The 22,794-nt window shown below is 45.1% G+C and overlaps 1 protein-coding gene across 1 annotated transcript; it reads left to right on the top strand.

Moving 5' to 3' along the window:
* Positions 1–189: 189 nt before the first annotated feature.
* Positions 190–22,480, top strand: wdr95 (WD40 repeat domain 95). Its single transcript, XM_053423121.1, has 29 exons — positions 190–251; positions 614–872; positions 2,067–2,120; positions 2,197–2,271; positions 2,446–2,511; positions 2,991–3,221; positions 3,895–3,980; positions 4,100–4,192; positions 4,285–4,330; positions 4,435–4,481; positions 5,300–5,417; positions 5,496–5,565; positions 6,068–6,308; positions 6,401–6,506; positions 7,790–7,941; positions 9,646–9,748; positions 14,400–14,506; positions 14,584–14,663; positions 14,766–14,820; positions 14,910–14,955; positions 15,335–15,394; positions 18,947–19,109; positions 19,203–19,289; positions 19,396–19,454; positions 20,084–20,216; positions 20,316–20,355; positions 20,800–20,888; positions 21,870–22,275; positions 22,399–22,480. Exons 1-28 carry the CDS (start codon positions 190–192, stop codon positions 22,085–22,087), a joined length of 2,946 nt encoding a protein of 981 aa, XP_053279096.1. The 3' UTR covers positions 22,088–22,275; positions 22,399–22,480.
* The last annotated feature ends 314 nt before the right edge of the window (positions 22,481–22,794 follow it).

Genomic DNA, 22,794 nt, shown 5'->3' with positions numbered 1-22,794 from the left:
GTTGTCACTACTGGTTTCTTAGTTACCATGGGGCCACCTGCTCCTCTCAGGTGTATTGCTGGGAGTGAGTGTCAGGTAGACTAATGTTAGATGTGTCTGATTAACGTGGGTTTGGAGCTCTGTCTGAGGAAATGTCAGGTTTTTAAAGTTTTCCACTACATCAACCTTTGAGACGCATCATCTGACAAGATGGAGAAAAGAGTTCGCTCCTCCTCAGCTTGTGGAAGATTAGAAACCCAACACGTGACCAGGTAATCTGCTGATTTGTTCATCTGCTGACAATGAAGTTGTCAAGTGCCTTTTCCATTTAATGCTGAATTTATCTGATCTGAAGTTGTAATGTCCAGAGCAGTTACACATGAGATCATAGGCTGGGGCCTTCTCTTGTTGTCGTGCATTCATCTCTGTCTCGTTCAGAACATGTTTACTGTTGTCATGGGGCTGGAGGTGCCTTCTGTTGCAGGACTGAGTTAAACAGGAAGTCTGCTCACATGGAACTCACACACTTTCTCCTGTTGATTATTTCTCACTATTTCATGAGTAAATATATAAAATATTCAACCATGGCAACATGACAATGCATTTCATCAGAATAACATCTCAAATCCTCCAGCCTCCTCTCGGCGCAGGAGGATTCGGGGAAGAAGGCGAGGAACCCGTCAGGGCCCAGACGTCGGGGTGAGAAAGCTGCAGATGATCTCCTGCCACATAGACGGGTAAACGAGGACGTCAGAGGGCAGCCGGAATGGCTGATCCGAGAGCTGCTGAGGCAAAACAGACGAAGACACTCTGTCACACTCGGAGATAAGGCGTCAGTCATGAGAGCACAACACCGCAGTATCAATTCGATCCGCCGACTCTGCAGCCTCAAGGTACAGCTCCCCAAAACATCTGGAAGTGAAATCAGTGGAATAAATGTGACCTATTTAAACTTGTGTGTGCCATTTGTCTGCCACTGTGGTGCCATGCCTTCAGCCTCCAGGTGTCACTAGAGTGTCACATTGCCCCCACACCAGACTGCAGACTCAAACTCAACTTTCAGCTCATATCTCACCGGCTGCAATATGAATGTGAGGCAAGGCCAAAAATGCCATTTTTAATCAAATTCATAATCAGTTTCCCGTTCAGCCTGACAGCGCATTGGGCAGGACAGTGTATATCCCAGATGCTGGGGAGGAGGGGAGGGGGGGGGGGGGCGGCCACGTTTCAGGCCAAAGTAAAACAAACGCAGTTGCTGAGCCAGCGACTTCCTAAGGAACCTCTGCAGATTCAAATCCGAGCTTTCAAGCTGACAGGAATGATAGAACGATGCAGGGGGGCTGCCGCAAATGCAACCGTCTGACGATGTCACTCACCCTCCCCTGCTTAATGCAATGAATAATGTGCCATAACAGATTAGGCCAAACAGGCTCACGACGTTCAAAGTTATGCAGCTCCCCAATAAAGGAGAAATTGGAAAGCGGTCGATGTGTTTATGCGAATGCTTTTAGTAATTCCATCACTTTGACTGATTAAACAATTATCTCAGCCGCTCAGGAGATCCCGCAGGCAAACGTCGACTCTAGTTACATCCTTGAGGAATTAGGCTGTTTATCCGAGTTATTTATTAATGATAGATCAAAGGGTTTCATGGATCACAGAGCCGTTGCCAGGAAACTGTGTCAGAATGAGGGAAGGCCATTAAAGCAGAGAATGCGGCCTGTCGCCTGGCCGGGTGCCTGGCATCTCAGGGACATGTCATAGTTGTTGTGGCCATTGGACATTGTCATTAATCCTCAGAGGTGAAGGCCTAATTGTGTGTGTTGATAATTACACAGTTTCCAGTTGAAACGTGCCGTGTCTTAATGTCTCCTCTCCCACGTCCGTGTGTGTTTTTAGCACTCAGACTTTGTGAACTGCCTGGTGAGTGGATTTGCGTGAACAGAAAGAAAAAAAAATGGAGGGAGCTGTTTTTTTTTTTTGCTAATTAAAAATATCATTTGATTCATGCTCCTCTAACACAATGTTCAATATCAACTCGGCTTAATGCTTTAATATAAAATCTCTGTTGTTCCTGTCTCCGTAAGATCGATGAGACAATATCACTCGACAACCTGCAGAGACTGAAACAAGCATTTGAGGTAGAGTCTTAACTGCATCTTTAGAAACTCACTGATGGTGTTTTCATACATTCTTACAGTGTTTTTCTTCTTATAGGACTTCGGCTCGAGCTGCGTCGACGCAAAGAATTTTGGCTGTATAGTGAAGAAGTGTTTGGGTTTGACTAACACAGTGAGACAGCCTGACATTTCTCTTTTCATCTCACTGTCCCCCATAATTCCCTCGTCCCTCCATGCCCTCCCTGTCTCGCTCCTTTGCAATCAGGGACAAGCATTTTGCAATTATATGATCAATTTACAATAAGTGTCACTGTTCTTTGTTCTTTTGTTCTTTTGAATTTCACAGAGCAACGAGCAGATTCAAGCGTTATTTAAGAAGATAGATTATTCAGGCCAAGGGAGAATTTCATGGGTGAGATGAAATTCATATTTGTCTCTCATGGAGCATGCAGCCTTTTTATTTCGTGCAAGGGGAATCGCCTTAGTTCTAACACATTTCCATGCACGCCAACACCACAAACCTACAAGGGGAAAATAGCCAGGCCACCGTATAAAAAATTAAAACTAACTGGGTTACTTCTGCCGCTGTAGTTCCTTAAGGATCTGTGGAGCAAGTCTAACTGGAACTGACCTGAAAACAGTTTCTGGGGCTAATCTGCTTTTCTAGTTGACTACAAACACAATTATCTTGAGTTGGCTCAAGGTTGCATTCATTAAAAAGCTGAAAAATGATGTCCAGCTTCGTAGAGGTGCAAATAAGATTATCAGACTGTAGCTATGTGGTTAAAACATAAGAGATAAGTTTTTTTAAATATGAGTTGAAGAAGTAATGCATATCCAGGACACACAGGCCGACCACAACCGTTTCTGACGCTGGTTAATCTGATGCAGGGTCAGTTCTGCGCTCACATGCTGCAGGAGAACAAGGAGAAGGAGGAGAGTGCGAGACGCACCAAGCAGGTGGCTTTTACTCTGCCTGCCACCACGAAGGCGTTGGGGCAGGGCGCTCCCATCGTCAACATCCACTCCACCCATGACGGCACCATCGTAACGCTGAAAGAAGACGGCACCGTCGGCTCCTGGAGCCCTGAGCTCAGACCTCAGTGGACCAGGCAGCTATTTGTATGTAAATTTCACTTAACACTCAGAATATTTTCCTTACAGTCGACACGTCCCATGAAAAAGACTGAAACCAACAATGTGTTAGTGAATCTCTGGATAATTGAATCCTCTGCGGCTCACAGCCTGAAGACACATGCTCTTTTTAAGAATCCCATTTCCTTAGACACTGCTTTTGAGCTAATGTTGCTCAAACAGGGGTAAACAGTACATTTGCTGGGGGCTATTTTTAGCAGCTGACATTTGCTGTCCTGTTGTGTGTTTACTGCAGGACACTGTAAGCCGGATTGACTCAAAACAAACAACACTGCGTGTGTTCATTAAATGGGGGAACACGTCGCACAATGCAATGTGACTCAAGGATGTGTTTTTTAATGTTTTCTGGGGTGCGACTGTGCAGCTCTATGGGTGAGCAGAAAAAATATATAGTTAAAATTAATACAGTGTCAGTTTGCTTCTTTTCATGGGATTTAAGATAATGAGAAAAACTAAGAATAGACTTTGATAGATTCCACAATGTACAGGGGGTAAAAGGTTCATCTCGGCTTCTCCGACAAACTGACACCATTTGAAATGTACAAGTATTTAATGCAGGTGCCCCCCCCCCTTGGGATTTGAACGTCCAATCTTTAAAAAAGTTTGTGTTTCCTTCACACTCCTTCTTTATTCCCAACAGAGCGGAGACGCCGCCAGCAGCAAGTCAAAGTGGGCGAGTGATTTCACTGTGATGACCGAGTACCACAAGCTGATGATTGCAACAGGGTATTAAGAAAAGGGAGCAATGAAAACAAATCCCATAAAGATTGGATCACTCATGGAGTATATGTATTCTTCTTGTCGTCTCCTCGGGTTCACTGTGCATGTCTTTGTAAATCTTGCAGGGACAGAGAGATCCAGATTTACGACCTCACCACTCTGGAGCCGTATTGCCAGATCAACGCTCTGGACACAGTTCCTCTGACATTAGACTACGGGTGAGGGACCAAACTACCCGTTAACACACTGTGTCTTTAAAATGTCCCGTTAAGTCCCACATCGCGGTTTGTGTGTTTTGTTTTTCTCACAGCTCCACTGGTCCTGATAAGTGTTGTATCCTGTATGGAGACACTGAGGTAGGTCATTTAAAAAAACAACAACATTTTATTACGAGACGAAATCATTTTTTATTTGACTCAATTGTTGCTGTGAGAGGTTAAGTTCTGTCTTTATGTTTCAGGGATGTGTGACTATCATTTTAATATCCTCTGTTGGAGATACACTCAGGTAAATGGGCTTTTTCAAGAGACCTACATATTTCTTTTATAATGGTATTATTACTATATAAAGCATATTTTTTTATAGTGTAATCCGATCAGATGTCTTCCAGCAATATTCTGGCAGCTCCTCAATTTCAGGGTTTATTTTCTTGGCTGAGTCCAAAGGAGACGTCCACCATCATCAGCTAATCAGATTGGTTTAGTTTCTTATTTGCCTCCGAGATCATGTTCTTGGCTGATCAAACATAATTTCTTATTTTTTTTCCCTATAACATCATTTGATCATATCATAAAAATATGAAGCATTTAGCTCTGGCAGATATTTAGAGCAGTCTAATGAAATTGATTGATGATAACATTTTCAAATAATTACTGTCTGAGCTCCACTGAATTCATTTGTAAATAATTTTTTTTTTTTTTAATAACCGTAAAAACATTATATATACGAGTTGCTCCAATGAGTCAGGATGCAGAAATTGGCTGAATTGCACTTTAAAAAAAGTTGTACTAAAAGTTGTACTCGTTAAATGTAGGTCCTTGTAGAGTCTAGTGTCGGCTGCATGGGAACAAGCTGCATGTTTTTCACAGCAGTGTCACAGTTACTGTTACACTGCAACAGCGTGCCTGGACCAAATGGACTCACAAACTGAAGGCAGGGTTGTGAGTGAGCACTTCAAATATGTGTTTGAAAAATATACCTTTGCTTCCCACTATAGGTTCCCCGTCAATCAAAGAAACGACTCGTGGACCAGTGTGACGCCTTCGCTCCGGAACATTTCCACAGCTTCACTCCTGACTGTACATCTCATTCCACTCTTTTCACAGGTTATGGAATAAATTACCCAAGGTGGACAACGTTCCCAACATAGTGATTGACAACGCGGTGGTTTCTCCCAACGTGACGTTCGTCAGGTGGAAGGTTCATCAGGACTGGGTGACACAGGTGATGCTACCTCTGCACAAACCATGTGAGAGTAATCCCTGAATAGACAGAGCAGCTGACTTTTCCCTGTGAATTCAGGTCCGGTATTTTCCAGGTTTCCGAGCTGTTGTCTCCTCATCAAATGAAGAATCCTCTTCTCTTGTTATAGGTAATTTACATTCAGTTTGTCTCTTTGTTTATTTCTCTTTATTGGCAGCACAGGCAGAAGAATTGAAAAGCGTTGAGATTATAATTGCTGTACATGAAAAACGTGTTGAAGTCTGTTCTTACACACTTTGTACTGAGAGAGCCACACAAACAGAGTTGCCTGCTGCAGAGGACAGTAAATAAATATCAAGTCCTCACTGTTGTACTCAGTGTTGAACAAGCTGGAGCCTGCAGGAGAGCTGTGGAGGATGACTCATTTATCACAACTACACTTATCAATGCCAGTGTGTGTGCGTGTGTGTGTGTGTGTGGGTGCGTGTGTGTGTGTGTGTGTTAGTGTGTGTGCGTCGCTTCTGTATGTGGGAATGTCCACTTACCAGCTCGGTGATTTATTCTGATAACGACTTACCCTCCCTCCAAAAAGCACGTTTTGATTGATGCTCACACAAATGGCCTTGTAATAAAACACTGCCCCCCCCCCCCCCCCCCACCCCCCCTTTAAGGCTGCGTGCTGCCTTTAACCGACGCCGAGCAGCAGCTGAGTGAGATCCGAGAGGCCTGCTACGAAGGGAGGACCAAGAAGGTGCAGATGAGCTGGACCCCACAGCTCCGGGCGTCCCGCGACCACACGGCTTTCAACATTCACAAAGGGGTCAAGACCTTTGACCTCTGCCGGAAGCACAGCCTGCTGGTCACAGGAGGCATGGACAGACTCATACGCATGTGGAACCCACATTTTCCAGGGTGAGGAAGCAGAATTCAGCGGATTCTTCAAGATCGTGAACATTAACCCTAAAAAGTCACCTCCTCCTGGTTCTGTTTTTTTTTCTTCTCAGGAAACCAACTGGGATTTTGAAAGGCCACTGTGCTCCCATCGTCCACCTCTGCATCTCCTCAGTGGACAGTCACGTCTTCTCTGTCTCCATCGACAGCGCCGTGAAAGTGAGACGTGACTCCTTCTCTTGTTTCAGCATTTGAATAACAGTACCAATAAAATAAGATATATAGATATATTGAGGTCCCACAAGGTGCTTTGTGATGGAGGGGTGATAAATTTAGAAACCCCAAAATAAAATAAAACAAAGCACTCTTGCTGTGGGACACTAAAAAGCCGTTATTATTGTAGCATAGAAAAAAAAAATGCAACCAGGTATATCATATTTACACTTTTTGCTTCCACTCTGCGGTTTCAGGGTGAGATATGGTAATTTGTACTCTACTGTATTTGAATGAAAACGAAGGTTACTTTACATATTAAGAATTAACTTACATACATATAAACGATTTATAAAATATGATGCATTTTGACCTACACTAAGAAGGTTACGCAAAAAACTACTGAGCTTGTTTAGATCTGACTTTATAGAGGGGTGGGGCATGTTCCAAGGACAACAACAATTTTGGAGAGGATCTAAATAAGGTACATGGATCAAGGATTCCTAATAGCCATGTAATAGCCCATATTTTAAAGTAACACGAAAACAACAGTGAAATGGAATATTTAATACATAACATTGCAAACAATTATCTTCTGGTGGTTTAATTCATACCCACCTGCGGATGGGGGCTCAAAGCTTGTAACACGATGACAGATACAAGGCATTTGGCCCTGAGCCACCCAAAATACACTAAATTTAAACAAGCAGAAGCTCCTCCTTTCACAGAGGCAGAATGTTGTCCAATCAGCTGTCTGAGTGCTGTGACCAGGCTTAGACATTTGGTCTCCTTTCAATCTGCATGAGGACTTGTTTGAAGTTACAACAAAATGGCACCAGGCCTCTGCTCAGCCTCCAAGTGTTGAAACCTGTTTCTCTCAGACCCCTGTCTTCTGGTCAGTTAACACCTATAACCCCCCTGTTGCATCTGCTGGATTGGCCCCTGCTGTGAAAACCATTTGTCTCAGCATAGGCACAGAAGTCTCCAGCAACACACATCTGAGCAGAGGAAGTTACGAAAACATCTTAGTGTTATACAAGTCTAAACCACACAGAAACCCATCTTGTAATAATATTCTCTATATATACTTGTCATTCTTTCATTAAACATGTCTAAATACAGAATGTCCCATCACAATAGCTATTGTGATAAATGATGCGTTGGATATTTCATACCATTGCCTCTGAATTTTGATTTAAGTATCAATTTAAAATGCAGTACTTCTACTTTTAGTTACCATTACTTTAGTAAATTATCTCATCTTTCATTGGGTGCCCTCTCTGTGTCAGATCTGGGATATTCAGGACCAGTGTTGCCTGTTCACGGTCGACCCTAAAGCGAGCGGGATTCATGGAGACATTTCTGCATGTTCGTATTCACCGGCCATGAAATCTGTCTTCATCGCAGCAGACTGCCTGGCTGTGCTCTCACTCAAGATCAGGTTGGTTGATGTGCCTTTGTGCGTTATTCATCATAAGATCCCAATGTGTTCTGAAGCTACTTTGAAAACACTCCTCCTCCTTAAGGATAATGGTGTGTGAAAGACTTTTGAAGAAGATTAAACCTCCGACTCTTAAACAAAAACACAGATTTTAAAACTCATATAAATAATGTTCGACTGTTGGATGTCCATATTAAACATGATCTCAAAATTTCCAAGATTGAGATGAAAGTATGTGAAAGTAATCCCTGCGAGACAAGATGTCAGGCGTCAGGCGGCTCCTTCTCCTTCTGTGTTGAGCTCATTTCTTTATTCATTTATCTGCTCGGAGCGCAACCGGCTCTCCCAGAATAGTCGTCTTGAATCAGACTATAGGCAGTTAATGTACTCCAGCGTACGAGTAAGCAATGGAGCAGGTTTACTAGTCATTCAGCGACTGAGCAGGAACATTTTATTCGCAACATTAGCTTTTTTTTATTTCCTCACGGCACAACGCTTTCCACTCCAGTCAGCATTTTAGCAACTACTTTTAAAATGGGCACGTCGGCTTAAAGAATTTGTTTCTTTGGGCAGATTGTGTTTGAGAGTGTGAATCCAGTGCTACGTCTGTCTGTCACAATAAGCCAGAAATGGTTTTAATACAGTTACAGATCAGAGACGTCCTGCTGTCATCTTTGTCTCTGTGAAAATCCACTCTGAAATCCCATGGATCAGATTCAGGCTCAAACACGTACACGTGGATTTCCAATCAATTATGGTTCTGATGCTTATTTTCAGTATCTGCTAGAGTTGCAACAGTTTGCTTTCACAACAGCTGCAGGTGAGAGGATGAAGTGGAAGAGGTGAGAAGATAGAGAGCGAAGTGTTCAAGTCCAACAAACAGTTTTTTGCAGCGTTGCAGCCAAATCCAATACAATTGAAGTGAATGGTGACCAATTCTTCAAACGTATGGAAAAACCTCGGGAATAAATAATTGAATGCCTCCATACTGTTTCTAAATGTCAGCGTGCAAACGTAACTCCAGAGGATAATAACAGAGGTGTGAATAACCTTGTTTCAAGTCACATATAAATGTCAGAATGTCTTGGATGACACCACCGGAGCAGTATGACGACATTTTATGTTATTGTCTGTAGTTTTATTACGTCTGAAGAAGGAGTCACCAGTCACTTGAATTGAATTGGATCTGGCTGCAACACTGTTTACCCCTGAGTGTTTTTTGGACTCAAACTCATCACCCACCAACATGGTTTCATGGCCATAAGACTTTTGAACTATATTTGCATATTTGCACCATTGCACAAATTGCACTATTGTTGTATTATTTTCTCTTCAGCTGTTTATATATATATAAATTTAGATATATATACTTTATTTTCTATTATAAATTTTGATATTCTATTTTATTCCTATTTTATACTATTTCTATTTAATTTTTTAAGTTGTAATTACTTGAGCATTGCTAGAAGAGAGCCTGTGACTCAAGCATTTTACTGCCAGCGACTGCTTAGCGTTATTGTTGTGCATTTGATAATAAAAATCTTGAATCTTGAATCTTAAATCTTAAACTATCCCTTTGAGGAGGCCTGAGCTAATAAAGCTACTCCTCATAAAACAGAGAGCTGGAAACAAGCATTTTAAGATAGAATCTGAATCTACATTATATGAACCAGCGTGTTATTCAGTTTCTGTTTCCTTGGTAAGGCCACAGATCTGCAGCCGTATGACGGTTTCACACGACGAGCCGGTGATGTGCTGCGGCTACAGCGAGGAGTTCCGTCAAGTTGTCAGCTGCACTGAAGGATCTGTGAGTCACTTATTACTTTACAGCCTCGGTTCCCAAACTGGGGTACATGTACCCCCAGGGGTACGCAAAGCGGTTCAGGGGGTACATGGGGAGAACATTTTATTTTCGTTTTCAAAGTGAAAAAGCCCATTACATTTTCAAACTGAGCTATAAATAATCATGCATTATTAAATAGTCTAAATAGCCAAGTCGCATTGCCAAAAATACTCATGTATACCCATATTCAGCAAAATAATTACACTGCCAATAAAAGTTACAGGTAGGTTAGTGACCGTTAGTAAAAACGAGGGATGGGCATAATTAATCGACAATCGATTAATTGATCCTTAAGAATTTCCTAGATGACATTTTGTCATAGACGTGATTCTGTTGCGTTCACTGCCAACACTGCAAAGCTATACGTCTCCATGAGCGCCTGAGGAGTCCACTGCTCTCTTCAAGTAGGAGGTCTAGCTCCAAAGCTAGCCCCTTCGGACCCAGACAGAGCCGGCTCTGGGTGAGGGGTGACAACCACCGGACTGAGAGGTCGAGAACCGTAAAATCCAGCTAGCTCACAGCGGCTAGCTGCACTCTCATCGGGGCTTAAGAGTACAGCAGCGCATATTTTCAAGTGTAACCAGTGAGCGGTTCCCGTTTAACTGCCACAAGAGTTGTTCACCTTGTAATAAAGATCTATATTTTCACTACATTTTAACAGAGCCTATAAATAGTGCATTTTAATATAAAATATTAACGATTAATCAAAAATCGATTAATCGTTAATATTTTATATTAAAATGCATATAAAATATAAAATATTAACGATTAATATTTTATATTAAAATGCATATAAAATATTAATGATTAATCGATTTTTGATTAATCGTTAATATTTTATATTAAAATGCACTATTTTAATTAACGATTAATCAAAAATCCCCTCCTCCTGGAACCGTCACCTTATCGTGGTGGAGAGGTTTGCGTGTCCCTATGAACCTGAGGGCTGTGTTGTCTGGAGCCTTGTGCTCCTGGTAGGGTCTCTCATGGCAGAGTGGTCTCAGGTGAGGGGCCAGACTAAGAATGGTTCAAAAAAACCTCAATGAATAACGGAAAAAGAGGAGATGTGACCCGGCCCGGAGGAAGCCCGGGGCCCCCGTCTGGAGCTAGGCCCAGACGGAGGGCTCGATGGTGAGCGCCTGGTGGCCGGGTTTGCCACGGAGCCCGGTCGTGCATAGCCCGAACAAACTACGTGGCACCCCCCCTCTCTTCATCCCATGGGCCCACCACCTGTGGGAAGACCCGTTGGGGTCGGGTGCGCAGCCACATGGGTGGCAGCGAAGGTCAGGGGTCTCGACGGACCAGACCCGGGCGGCAGAAGCTGGCTCTGGGGACGTGGAACGTCACCTCGCTGTGGGGAAAGGAACCGGAGCTTGTGAGGGAGGTGGAGCGCTATCAGTTAGATCTGGTGGGGCTTACCTCCACGCACAGTCTCAGCTCTGGTACCGTACTCCTGGATAAGGGTTGGACTCTATTCTTCTCCGGAGTTGCCGAGGGCGTGAGGCGCCGGGCGGGTGTGGGGATACTCATAAATCCCCGGCTGAGCGCCGCGGTGTTGGAGTTTACCCCGGTAGACGAGAGGGTCGCCTCCCTGCGCCTAAGGGTTGTAGGGGGGAAAACTCTGACTGTTGTTTGTGCGTATGCACCAAACAGCAGCTCAGAGTACTCGGCCTTCTTGGAGACCCTGAATGGAGTCCTGTATGGGGCTCCAGTAGGGGACTCCGTAGTTCTGCTGGGTGACTTCAACGCCCACGTGGGCAACGATGGAGACACCTGGAGAGGCGTGGTGGGGAGGAACGGCCTCCCTGATCTAAACCCGAGCGGTCGTTTGTTATTGGACTTCTGTGCTAGTCATAGATTATCCATAACAAACACCATGTTCGAACATAAGGGTGCTCATAAGTGTACCTGGTACCAGAGTACCCTAGGCCGAAGATCAATGATCGATTTTGTGATTGTGTCATCTGATCTGAGGCCGCATGTTTTGGACACTCGGGTAAAGAGAGGGGCGGAACTGTCAACCGACCACCATCTGGTTGTGAGTTGGATCAGGGAATGGGGGAAATTTCCGGATAGACCTGGTAAGCCCAAACGAGTAGTGCGGATGAACTGGGAACGTCTGGAGGAGGCCCCCGTCCTAGGTATCTTCAACTCAAACCTCCGGCGGAGTTTTTCTGGCATTCCTGTGGAGGTTGGGGGCATTGAGCCAGAGTGGGCGGTGTTCAAAGCCTCCATTGCTGAAGCTGCGGTGGCTAGCTGTGGCCTCAAGGGGTGGTAACCCTCGGACACCGTGGTGGACACCGGTGGTCAGGGAAGCCGTCCGATTGAAGAAGGAGGCCTTCCGGGATATGATATCCTGGAGGACTCCGGACTCGGTTGCAGGGTACCGACAGGCCCGAAGGGCTGCAGCTGCTGCCGTGTCGGAGGCTAAGCAGCGGGTGTGGGAGAAGTTCGGAGAGGCCATGGAGAAGGACTTTCGGTCGGCACCAAAGTGTTTCTGGAAGACTATCCGGCACCTCAGGAGGGGGAAACGGGGAACCATCCAAGCTGTGTATAGTAAGGATGGGACTCTGTTGACCTCAACTGAGGAGGTCGTCGGACGTTGGAAGGAACACTTTGAGGAACTCCTGAATCCGAATAACACGCCCTCTATGTTGGAGGCAGAGCTCGAGGTTGATGGTGTTTCGTCATCAATTTCCCTGGTGGAGGTCACTGAGGTAGTCAAACATCTCCGCAGCGGCAAAGCCCCTGGGATTGATGAGATCCAGCCAGAAATGCTAAAGGCTCTGGGTGTTGAGGGGCTGTCATGGTTGACACGCCTATTCAACATCGCGTGGGAGTCGGGTACAGTGCCAAAGGAGTGGCAAACCGGGGTGGTGGTTCCCCTGTTCAAAAAGGGGGACCAGAGAGTGTGTACCAATTATCGGGGTATCACACTTCTCAGCCTCCCTGGTAAAGTCTACTCCAAGGTGCTGGAAAGGAGGGTTCGGCCGATCGTCGAACCTCAGATTGAAGAGGAACAATGCGGTTTTCGCCCCGGACGTGGAACTACGGACCAGCTCTTCACTCTCGCAAGGATCCTGGAGGGGGCCTGGGAGTATGCCCATCCGGTCCACTTGTGTTTTGTGGATCTGGAGAAGGCGTATGACCGGGTCCCCCGGGAGAAACTGTGGGAGGTGCTGCGGGAGTATGGGGTAAGGGGGTCTCTCCTCAGGGCCATCCAATCTCTGTACTCCCAAAGCGAGAGCTGTGTTCGGGTCCTCGGCAGCCAGTCAGTTTCGTTCTCAGTGGGTGCTGGTCTCCGCCAGGGCTGCGCCTTGTCACTAATCCTGTTTGTGATATACATGGACAGGATATCGAGGCGTAGTCGTGGTGGGGAGGGGTTGCAGTTCGGTGGTCTGAGGATCTCGTCACTGCTTTTTGCGGATGATGTGGTCCTCATTGGATCATCGGCTTGTGACCTTCAGCACTCACTGGATCGGCTGGCGGCCGAGTGTGAAGCGGCTGGGATGAGGATCAGCACCGCTAAATCTGAGGCCATGACTCTTAGCAGGAAACCGATGGATTGCTTACTCCGGGTAGGAAATGAGTCCTTAGCCCAAGTGAAGGAGTTCAAGTACCTCGGGGTCTTGTTCGCGAGTGAGGGTACTATGGAGCGTGAGATTGGCCGGAGAATCGGAGCAGCGAGGGCGGTATTGCGTTCGCTTTACCGCACCGTTGTAACGAAAAGAGAGCTGAGCCGCAAGGCAAAGATCTCGATCTACCGGTCGATCGTCGTCATGAGGGCTGGGTGATGACCGAAAGGACGAGATCGCGGGTACAAGCGGCCGAGATGAGTTTTCTCAGAAGGGTGGCTGGCGTCTCCCTTAGGGATAGGGTGAGAAGCTCAGTCATCCGTGAGGAACTCGGATTAGAGCCGCTGCTCCTTTACTTAGGAAGGAGTCAGCTGAGGTGGTTCGGGCATCTGGTAAGGATGCCCACTGGGCGCCTCCCTTGGGAGGTTTTTCAGGCACGTCCAGTGGGGAGGAGACCTCGGGGAAGACCCAGGACTAGGTGGAGAGATTATATCTCAACACTGGCCTGGGAACGCCTCGGGATCCCTCCGTCAGAGCTGGTCAATGTGGCCCGGGAAAGGGAAGTCTGGGGCCCCCTGCTTGAGCTGCTCCCCCCGCGACCCGACCCCGGATAAGCGGATGACGATGAATGATGATGAATCAAAAATCGATCGTTAATTCTCCCGACAATCGATTAGGAACTGACAATCATGATTAACAACTGATTGATAACTGACAATCGATAGATAAACTCAGTTTGATCTAAACTTCCATCCGAGTCCTGAAATCCCTGTAAATTTCAAAGTTTCAAGTGTTATATGCTGTATACGTGCGTCGGGGGGGGGGGGGGGGGGGGGGGGTTACGTAGCTGGAGATTGAATGTCTGAAGGGGTACGACACTGTAAAAAGTTTGGGAACCACTGCTTTACAGCATCACAGACACAGAAGGTCGGCTTGACCAGCAGAATGAACACAGCTTGTTTATTGTCAAAACAGAAACGTGAACATTAAATCTACTGATTCAATTTGCACAATGAAGTGACGTGTTTTGCTGGTTCCAGTTGGTGAAGGTCTGGGACTTTGACAGCGGCCGCCAGGTGTTTGAGTTCGGTGGCACGCGTGACCTGCCCGCCGTCACGTGCATGACCTTTGACCTCAAAGGGAGGAGGTACAGAGTCCGGAGATCTGACATGTTTCACTTTTCAGAGATTATGTTGTTCTCACACTATGCTGCTGTGTTTACAGACTCATCACCGGTGGAAGGGACGGATGTTTAAAAATCTGGAACTTCAACAATGGTCAGTGCTTGAAGACGCTAAAGAAGGGTAAGTATTATAAATGTAACCACTCACCGCAAAACAAAACAAGTTTGAAACACTACCTTATCCAGTTATTATGAAATAAATACACTTTCACTCTCTGTGTAGACGGTAAATGCCGCGAGGTGTGCGACTGCATCTTCATGAAAGTTCACAGGAACGGGTGAGTCATGATGTGATCTCTGGCGGATGCTCTCGACTCGGTGGAAATTTGAATCCACCCTGAAGCTTGTGCAATTTATTTCCTTGCAGCTATGTGATGTCTGTCGGCCGGGATAGGAAGATTGACATTTACTCAGTGAGTGTGAAAGAAGAGGCAGAACACAAGGTGTTATTTGACAGTCGTATTTCCTGAAATCACATTCCCATTATTTCTCCCAATTCCTCCACCCCTCCATCACATTGTGGCCCATTTGCATTTGTTTACCTTGTCATTTCCAGCTGAACTCCTTCCCTGAACAGATTGGTAGTTCATGCCACATACCGGCTGTTTTGGAATTTCATTATAAAACCAGACAATTGGGGGGAAATAGTGTTCACATTCTGTTCATATCCTGCTCGGCAAATGAATCTTCTTCTCATTGTCAGGTTGATAATAAGAGTGTGAATGGGCTAAGATGAGGTTCTATACAAGCCACTGTTTTCATTATATGGACGTCTCCTTCTGTTTTTGCCAGGACATCCCCGAGGACCTTCGTCATGTGCAGAGGCCGCAGCCTTCGTGGCAGGACGACCTGGTGATTAAGAGAAAACTGTCTCCACAACAACTTTCAGAAAAGGAAATAACAATATGTGTTTCAACGGGCTCTGAGTTGGTATTCTCCCTTTGACGTGTATTTCACAGAGACATAAACATCGGAGGGATTCAGGCTTTATTCCCCCATTTTCTAAAAAGCCCAGCTCTCTGCTGAAAGAAACAAGATGACAAATTGTCTCTTTTTAGTTGTGAGCTGAATGAGTGATTGCAAATATACAGCAGCAGCTCGCTCTGCAGTAACTCAAGTTCAACCTTACTCCATTTATCTTATCATTGCAAAGCCACGTGTGGTTTTCATTTTTGGTTTCATAAAATCATTTATTCTCCCTTTCAAGAAGTTGAATCAACTCGGTGGATTTAACCAGGTCTTGTACATAGTTCACCTTTTACACCTTTACATTTTATTTGACAGCCGTGCTAGACATGTTTCAGATTATAAATCATTGGAAAAACATGATGTACATAATCAGCTTATAAAATCTGATCCATCTATAGCGCCAAATTGAGCCATACGCCATTTAAATGCTGTCATACAACATATCAATATTGTTATGATACATATAATAAGGCTATATGCGATTTCTAATAAGTTTGGATTCCAGTTCGGTCCATGCTTTACCTCAGTGACTGTCCCGGCTGCAGGACAGTGAGGTTGCTGCTTCTATTTTCACATCACAGACACACAGAGGACACAGTGGTCTCCGTCCTAAGAATTGATTTTGCTGACTGTCTAGAAAAGCTGAGAGAGAAATGGGTAACAAAGCGTCCCTGATCTCTGGCCTGCTCTGTTCAGCATCGCCTCCAGGAAAATGTTTAACTCCAGCACTGAGTCGCTCTATGTATTCTTCTCCTTACCCTGTTCCAAGTCTCCCAGATTTTAGATTTGAAATTGCGTTTTGAAAGGTTTATTTTCATATTTATATCATTGTATATCGTATTTACAGCACTTTACTATTCAATGATCATATAAAGTCATGTTTTCCCGCACACATATTTTAGTTTTTTCCCAAGGCATGGATTTTGCCAGTGCAGTAAAGCTTTGACCTGTCGTCTGTGCTCTGAGAGTCTGAGCTCTCACTGAAGTGTGAGGAGGGTTTTATCAGTTCAGCTCACAGGCTGTGCACTAAAGGCCCCCAGTGCTCCCACCACAGTATCTCAGGGTATTTTATCTTTAAACTATTTCTTCCTCCTCTCTCAAGTTTGCAGCAAAAGTTTTGTTGCATGACTACTGTGCATTTAAAACAGGGTGAACCTATTCATGAAAGAAGCTGCAGGAAAAGAAAGGAAGTTGGAAACGATGAATGGGTAATTAACCTTAACTGCATGTCTATTACTGTAACCATTACAGTGCTTATTTTAATCCAGGCCAAGATCTTTTCCTAAACCTTAACACTTTATCAAAATGTGATTGTTCCACATCCATAACCACATATTTCGTATTTTGACCATGACAATAAATGTCCAGTTGACCGCTGGTGAGCTCCTCTGGGTTTAATCTGAGGGTCGGCACCTACAGTTCCAAGGTGGAGGACATGTTGACCTTGACGCTAGAATGATGTTCAGTAGACATTATATACATGTTTCCTGCAAAGTGGTCGGATGTGTCACAGTTGTTAATATGATATTATTAGTTGAACTGGTTTGTCACTGTAATAATCGGCTGCTGATGAAGTAGCGAGTGGTGTCAGAATTCCGAGGGGAAGATTTTCTAGCCCTACCCCTTGCGGCTCTGTATTAAGTGGACACTACAGCAAAGGGCTCTTCATATCAAGGGCTGAGGCTGAGGGAGAGGAAATGGTATGATACTAGACATAATGCAAAGCTTAAAAGATTTAATAACCACAACGGCTCCAAATCTGGCAAAGCTTCACCGCATTATCAGATAAAATCACCCTTAAGCTTCAGTCCCCAAATACATCACAGCCCCTTTATCTCATTGCGCCTGTGTAATGTGGCCAGGTGACCTCTCACAGGTAAAGAGCTGAAAGCTGATTCCCAGAAATGCTGAGTGGTCCATTGGAAACTGCCCCTGTTATCTTTATCATTATGGCTGCTGCCCCCCCCCCCCCCCCCGCCCCCTCCAAGGTCCATTAAAAGAGCAGAAAGATTGCATTAGATTTGCCGTGAAGGAGAAGAGAGACCCCCTTTGATTATCTGCAGAGCTCTCTCTTGAAATTGTTTTCCATTAATGGCCTGCAGGAGGAAGATCAATGGCTTGTCCCATGTACTGAATATCGGCCTCCTTCCTCTGATCCGCCGCAGCTCGGGTTCACTGTGAATTCCTCCGTTTCCTCCAGATGGTCAGTCTTGTGTTGCATCTCATTAATATTTCAAAACGTGGCCCAGTTCAGCTTGATGTTTTTTCACTGACACGGAATATAATGGAGGCTCAAAAATCCCATCTGCTTTTGCTGGTTTGCCTCGTGCCGGCTGCTCGTCGGCGGCGTCGCTCCGAGCAAACGTCCCCGTGGAGCTCCGTGAGAAACGAGGACATAAAGAACAGGATGAATCAGGTTGTATCAGTGTGAGCTACGTTTGGCTTGTCAGCTCGCTCACACGTTTGATATCCACTCGGCTTTAACAGAATGGGTGGCGCACTTGGGCTCAGCGCTGCTCTGACATTAATATCATCCTTTCCCCTCGCAGCAGTTTAATGAGACTCCTTGGCTCCTCAGAATAACACATATATGATTGGCAACCTTTCGACGTACAGATGCACCCGATCATTTATAAACTGACAAGGCAGAAGAGCCAGTAGAGCATCCTGTCTGTCAAACGTCTCTTATACGTGCCATATCTGATGCATACAAGCCTCCACCAGCAGCAGCAGGAAACTGAGAAAGTTGACGGTTGTCTGTGGAAAGTAACTTGTTGTTCTCACACCTTGGTTTTAGTACAGATACAAAAATTTGCATGTTTTATATGTCTGTCGGGATGTGTTAAAACTAGTTTAACACATTTCATTTTGTGCTGAAGAGAAGGAAAAAGTGATTCACGGCATCATTTGATATCGTGGTTCTGACATGTCACTTTCACAAGAACGTGAGCTCACTGTTACCTTGACCTTTGACCCCCCAGTAACCAAAATCAAATCAGTTCATCTCTCATTCGAAGTGAATCTTTGTGTCAAATTTGAACAAACTACCTCAAGGTGTTCCTAAGATGTTGTGTTCACAATATCGAAATCCTTTTGAGCATTTTTACCGAATTTGAACTGATCACCTGGAGCTGTTCTCGAATTCACGGTTCAAAATATGTGTTTCATGAGGCCACAGCTGACTTTTGACCCCCAACATCTATTCAGCTCATTCCTACGTCCTGCTGCATGTTTTTACAAAATATCTCTCGGCGTGCTTGAGATATTTGGCTGTTGCCAGGATAACAGAGACAGGAATGCTTCATAACATCGGTCATGACTCAGATGAAAAGAATGTCACATTGTCTGATGTACTGCACATTATTTTTACTTGGCTGTAATAAGCTTGTTTTATGTTCCAGTCGTTAGAGAGACTCACATTTTGTCCCTCCACAGAAAAACGGCCACAGCGACGACATCCTCTGTGTGGCCCAGTGCCCCCCCTCTCTCCTGGCCACCAGCAGCTATGATGGAGAGATCATCGTGTGGAACGTGGTTTCTGGACGGATACAGTGTCGGATTGCCCCCCCTCCTGCAGCCCAATACCAAAATGCTGAAGGTGATTTTGTAGCTTCCAACTGAAAGATGAATGTGCTGTGTTCATTAAAAGAAAAAAACCCTGTGACCAGCACATTGTGTGTCTTTTTAACAGGACTGGACTCGAGTGTTCCAAGCATCATTTTCCTGAAGAGCCTCAAGGTTTCCTCTGCCACGCTTCTCTTGTCCTCCGGGGCCGCGGGTGAGCGCTTGGAAAATTAATTACTAATTATAACACATGATTTCACTTTACGACATTCCACAATGTCTTTTAATACAGTGTGAATTATGTATTGTCTCTCGTAAAGGTTGTATTAATGTCTGGCAAGTGCTCAGCGGAGGAAAGTTCCTGAGCAGCTTCAAAGCCGTAAGATACTTTACTCCACAAAGTTCCTCGGTTGGACTTTTGAATGTCAAGGAATGACGCTCTAGTTTCACTTTCTCTCTTCAAATTTGCTGATTAAAGAATAATTCAGTCTCACTGCTTTGCTCTGTAAGATTTTAAACAACTGGAAGGTACCTTTTCCTGCAGCTGTTGCAAAGCAGAGACCCTGAATAACGGGATGTGAATGAATATTGGAGCAACTCCCCAAAGCTCAAATAAAATACATGGCTCGTGTAATTTTCCCAAATAAAGCAGAAAACGTCTTTTCAGGCTAAACAGCATAAAAGTGTGAATCATTTTCACAAGAGACACACAAAAATCTACATTTGTGTGACGCTGTCCTGTCCCATTTGTGTTTTTATAACTGGCAACAATGGCTCTTCACAATAAGAGCTGCTCTCATTTTCACACTTTCCTTATGATTAGTTTCTACCATGTGTTGCCTGCCTGATTATTTTACTCGGAGAGGACTATTATCCAGGGGTATGTGCTCCATCTTTATTCTGTGTGAGTGAGAGAGAGAAAGAGCCGGTGCCAAACTATGACAAATAGCCATACGGTGACATTGTGCAGTTGCTTGTATATTTTGATGATTTATTTCCATTTCGCAGTCTAGATTCCGGCAAAAAATTACAAAACTGGCTAAAGCAGAGGAGGACACGTTGCTCTACGCTGCCGACCGAATCGGTTACATCTACGTTTTCGACATGAGCAAGTTTTCCCCCGAGCACAAATCACCCAGAGGTTGGCTTCATTCCTTTATTTTATTTTCTTGCCTTTAACTACACATGCAGTGGGAATATGAAGCTGTGCTGACAACTTCATTTCTTTCTATTCATCAAGCTGAAAACGTCTGGCGTGCCCACACCAGCAGAGTTTCTGGGTAGGTGAAAAATACAGACACTTTTTCAAGGACAGAAAATCCTCTTGTCATCAGTTTACAAAAAAAAAGGAGTCAAAGAGCAATTCGACTTTCCGTTGTGTCCTTAACCTTTAACTTGTTGAACACTTAAAACTCCCCGTGCGTGGAACCAGTCATCCTCAGTCTGGGGTGTCGGTGGCAGCACAAACAACTTAACTTCCTCTTTGTGCAGACAGAGTGTAGAGTTGACTGTGTGTGTTTGTGTGTTTGTGTGTGCTTGTGTGTGTGTTTGCGTGTTTGTGTGTGTGTGTGTGTTTGGGAGGGCCTCGAGCAGACGATCATTGCAGGTGAGGTGCTGCCCGGGCTGCATTCACCGTCAGACCCGCCAACACCGCGGATGATTTAGAGTGCTCTGCCAGAAATGCCGTCTCCCATTTGGTCTCATGTCTCTTTATTCCGGCCCAGCCTGCAGATTGTTGACAGTGATCAAGTGGTGCTCACCTCATCCACAGACTTCACCGTGCGTCTGTGGAGCTCCCGTGGACAATTCATAGGTGGGTGTCATTTTTTTTTTTTGCATCCGTCAGTCCCCCTTGTTCCAGACATCATCAATTTCAACATTAGCAACATTCATCTTGAGCAAGGTAAAGCGCTCAAGGTAAAAACTGTTATTTATGCGTATATGTTCATTTCAGTGTAAAGGTCCACATGGCTGGCTTAACCCACCAGGGGCCCCTGGTGTGATAATGAGCTGTTTGGCCCCTGTGGCCCCCTTGATCCTCCCACTCTCTGTGCAGTGTGTACATGACCCGTCGACTTTGAGTACCCGTCAAGTACAGTGCACTCTGAAATCTACATGGCAGTTTAATTATGTTGTGTCTAAGAGCTGGTGAATAATCAGACCTCCTACGCAAGTTTATTACCTTGCCCCGGGTTTACAGTGTATCAATTAGGTTCTGTTGATAACAACCCCCAAAACACACACACACACACACACAGGCACACGCACACACACACACACACACACACACACACAAACACACACACGGAATTCTGTATGTTTACTTGAGAACAATTATTAATGCAGAACTTAAACTTGTGAAGTATTTTCAGGTGGGCAGGGGGTTGTTTTCAAATTAATCTGAAAAAATGTTGTGTGTGTGTGTGTGTGTGATCCAGGTATTACTCATGTTGTGGCGACCACACTCTGTTTGCACAGTCACATATTGGGGACTTCATGACATTTTAAGGTGCAGGCATGTTTTAAGGTCAGCTTCAGGTTAAGGTTAGTTTAGGTAAGGGTTTATCAAATGAGTAAATCTCCAGGATATCAATGTAAGTCAAACTTATGTCCTCTGAAGTCATGTAGAAACGGTCGTGTGTGTTTGTGTGTGTGTGTGTAGGAGGGGTGTGCAAAACTTATTCCAAATGCATCCAGACATTGAGACATTTGAAGAAGCCATTGTTTTGGTGTGTCACACTCTCTCGCTGCCACAATCTAGTGAAACATTAAAACGCAGAGTTTGGATCCACAGGGACCTTTGGGCAGTCTGAGAGCTGGAGCACCCACATCCGGTCCTCCTGGATGCACCCTGGCGTCCCGTACGAGGTCCTGATTCATCCCCTGAGTTTGCCGGCTCACGGAACCTTAACTGTAAAAACACCGCGGCCCGATGAAATCAATCCTGACACGGCGGGGGCTGACGGAGGGGAGCTACAGGTGAGCTGCGTTATTTCCCAAATGATTATCTAATTATCGACCTGAGGTGTTCGCCCTCTCTTCATCTCTCTTCACCGCCCCGAATATTCAACTGAAATGAACTGGGCCTGCTCCTCTCGTGGCATAATTGCAGTCGGCGAGACTTCCGCCGACATCCATCAGTGACACCGACATCGAGGGAGATTAAAACCACATTTCACCTCAGTGGAACACAGGTCTGGGTGAGTTACACCCGTTACAACTGCAAAACACTACTGTACATATGTGCAAGTCCTATTATAGTCAGATTTATATTAAGGGTGTGTGTGTGTGTGTGTGTGTGCGTGCCTTCTTTTGCATTTCAGAACCCTGTCATGAAATTGGCGAGCGTACTAACAAGCTATCGAGCGGCGGCGCTCTGAAAGGCTTTTATACTGTGGAGCCACCACAAGACCTGACCCCCCCCCCCCCCCCCCCCCCCCCCCCCCGCTGCCTGGTATCGACCCGCTCATAAGCAGCACTGAGGAACTGCAGTCCACTGAAAGAGATGAAACTGTATTGATCACACGTGGGGAAACTGCAGCATCCGATACAATCAGGAAAGAGCGAGCGCAAGTTAAATACAGTGAAACAATGGGGAGAATTGCGGGTGAATGTAATCAGGTGGGACTTTTCAACAATAGACCGTAAGAAGTAAAAAAAAAAAAAATTAATTAAGATGCTTTCAATGAAGAGATAGATTTTCTTTTTGTAAACTTCAG

This window comes from Pleuronectes platessa, chromosome 5, assembly GCF_947347685.1.
Source record: "Pleuronectes platessa chromosome 5, fPlePla1.1, whole genome shotgun sequence".
In the NCBI taxonomy this organism is placed as follows: domain Eukaryota; kingdom Metazoa; phylum Chordata; class Actinopteri; order Pleuronectiformes; family Pleuronectidae; genus Pleuronectes; species Pleuronectes platessa.
This window is presented reverse-complemented; position numbering and strand designations above follow the sequence as displayed.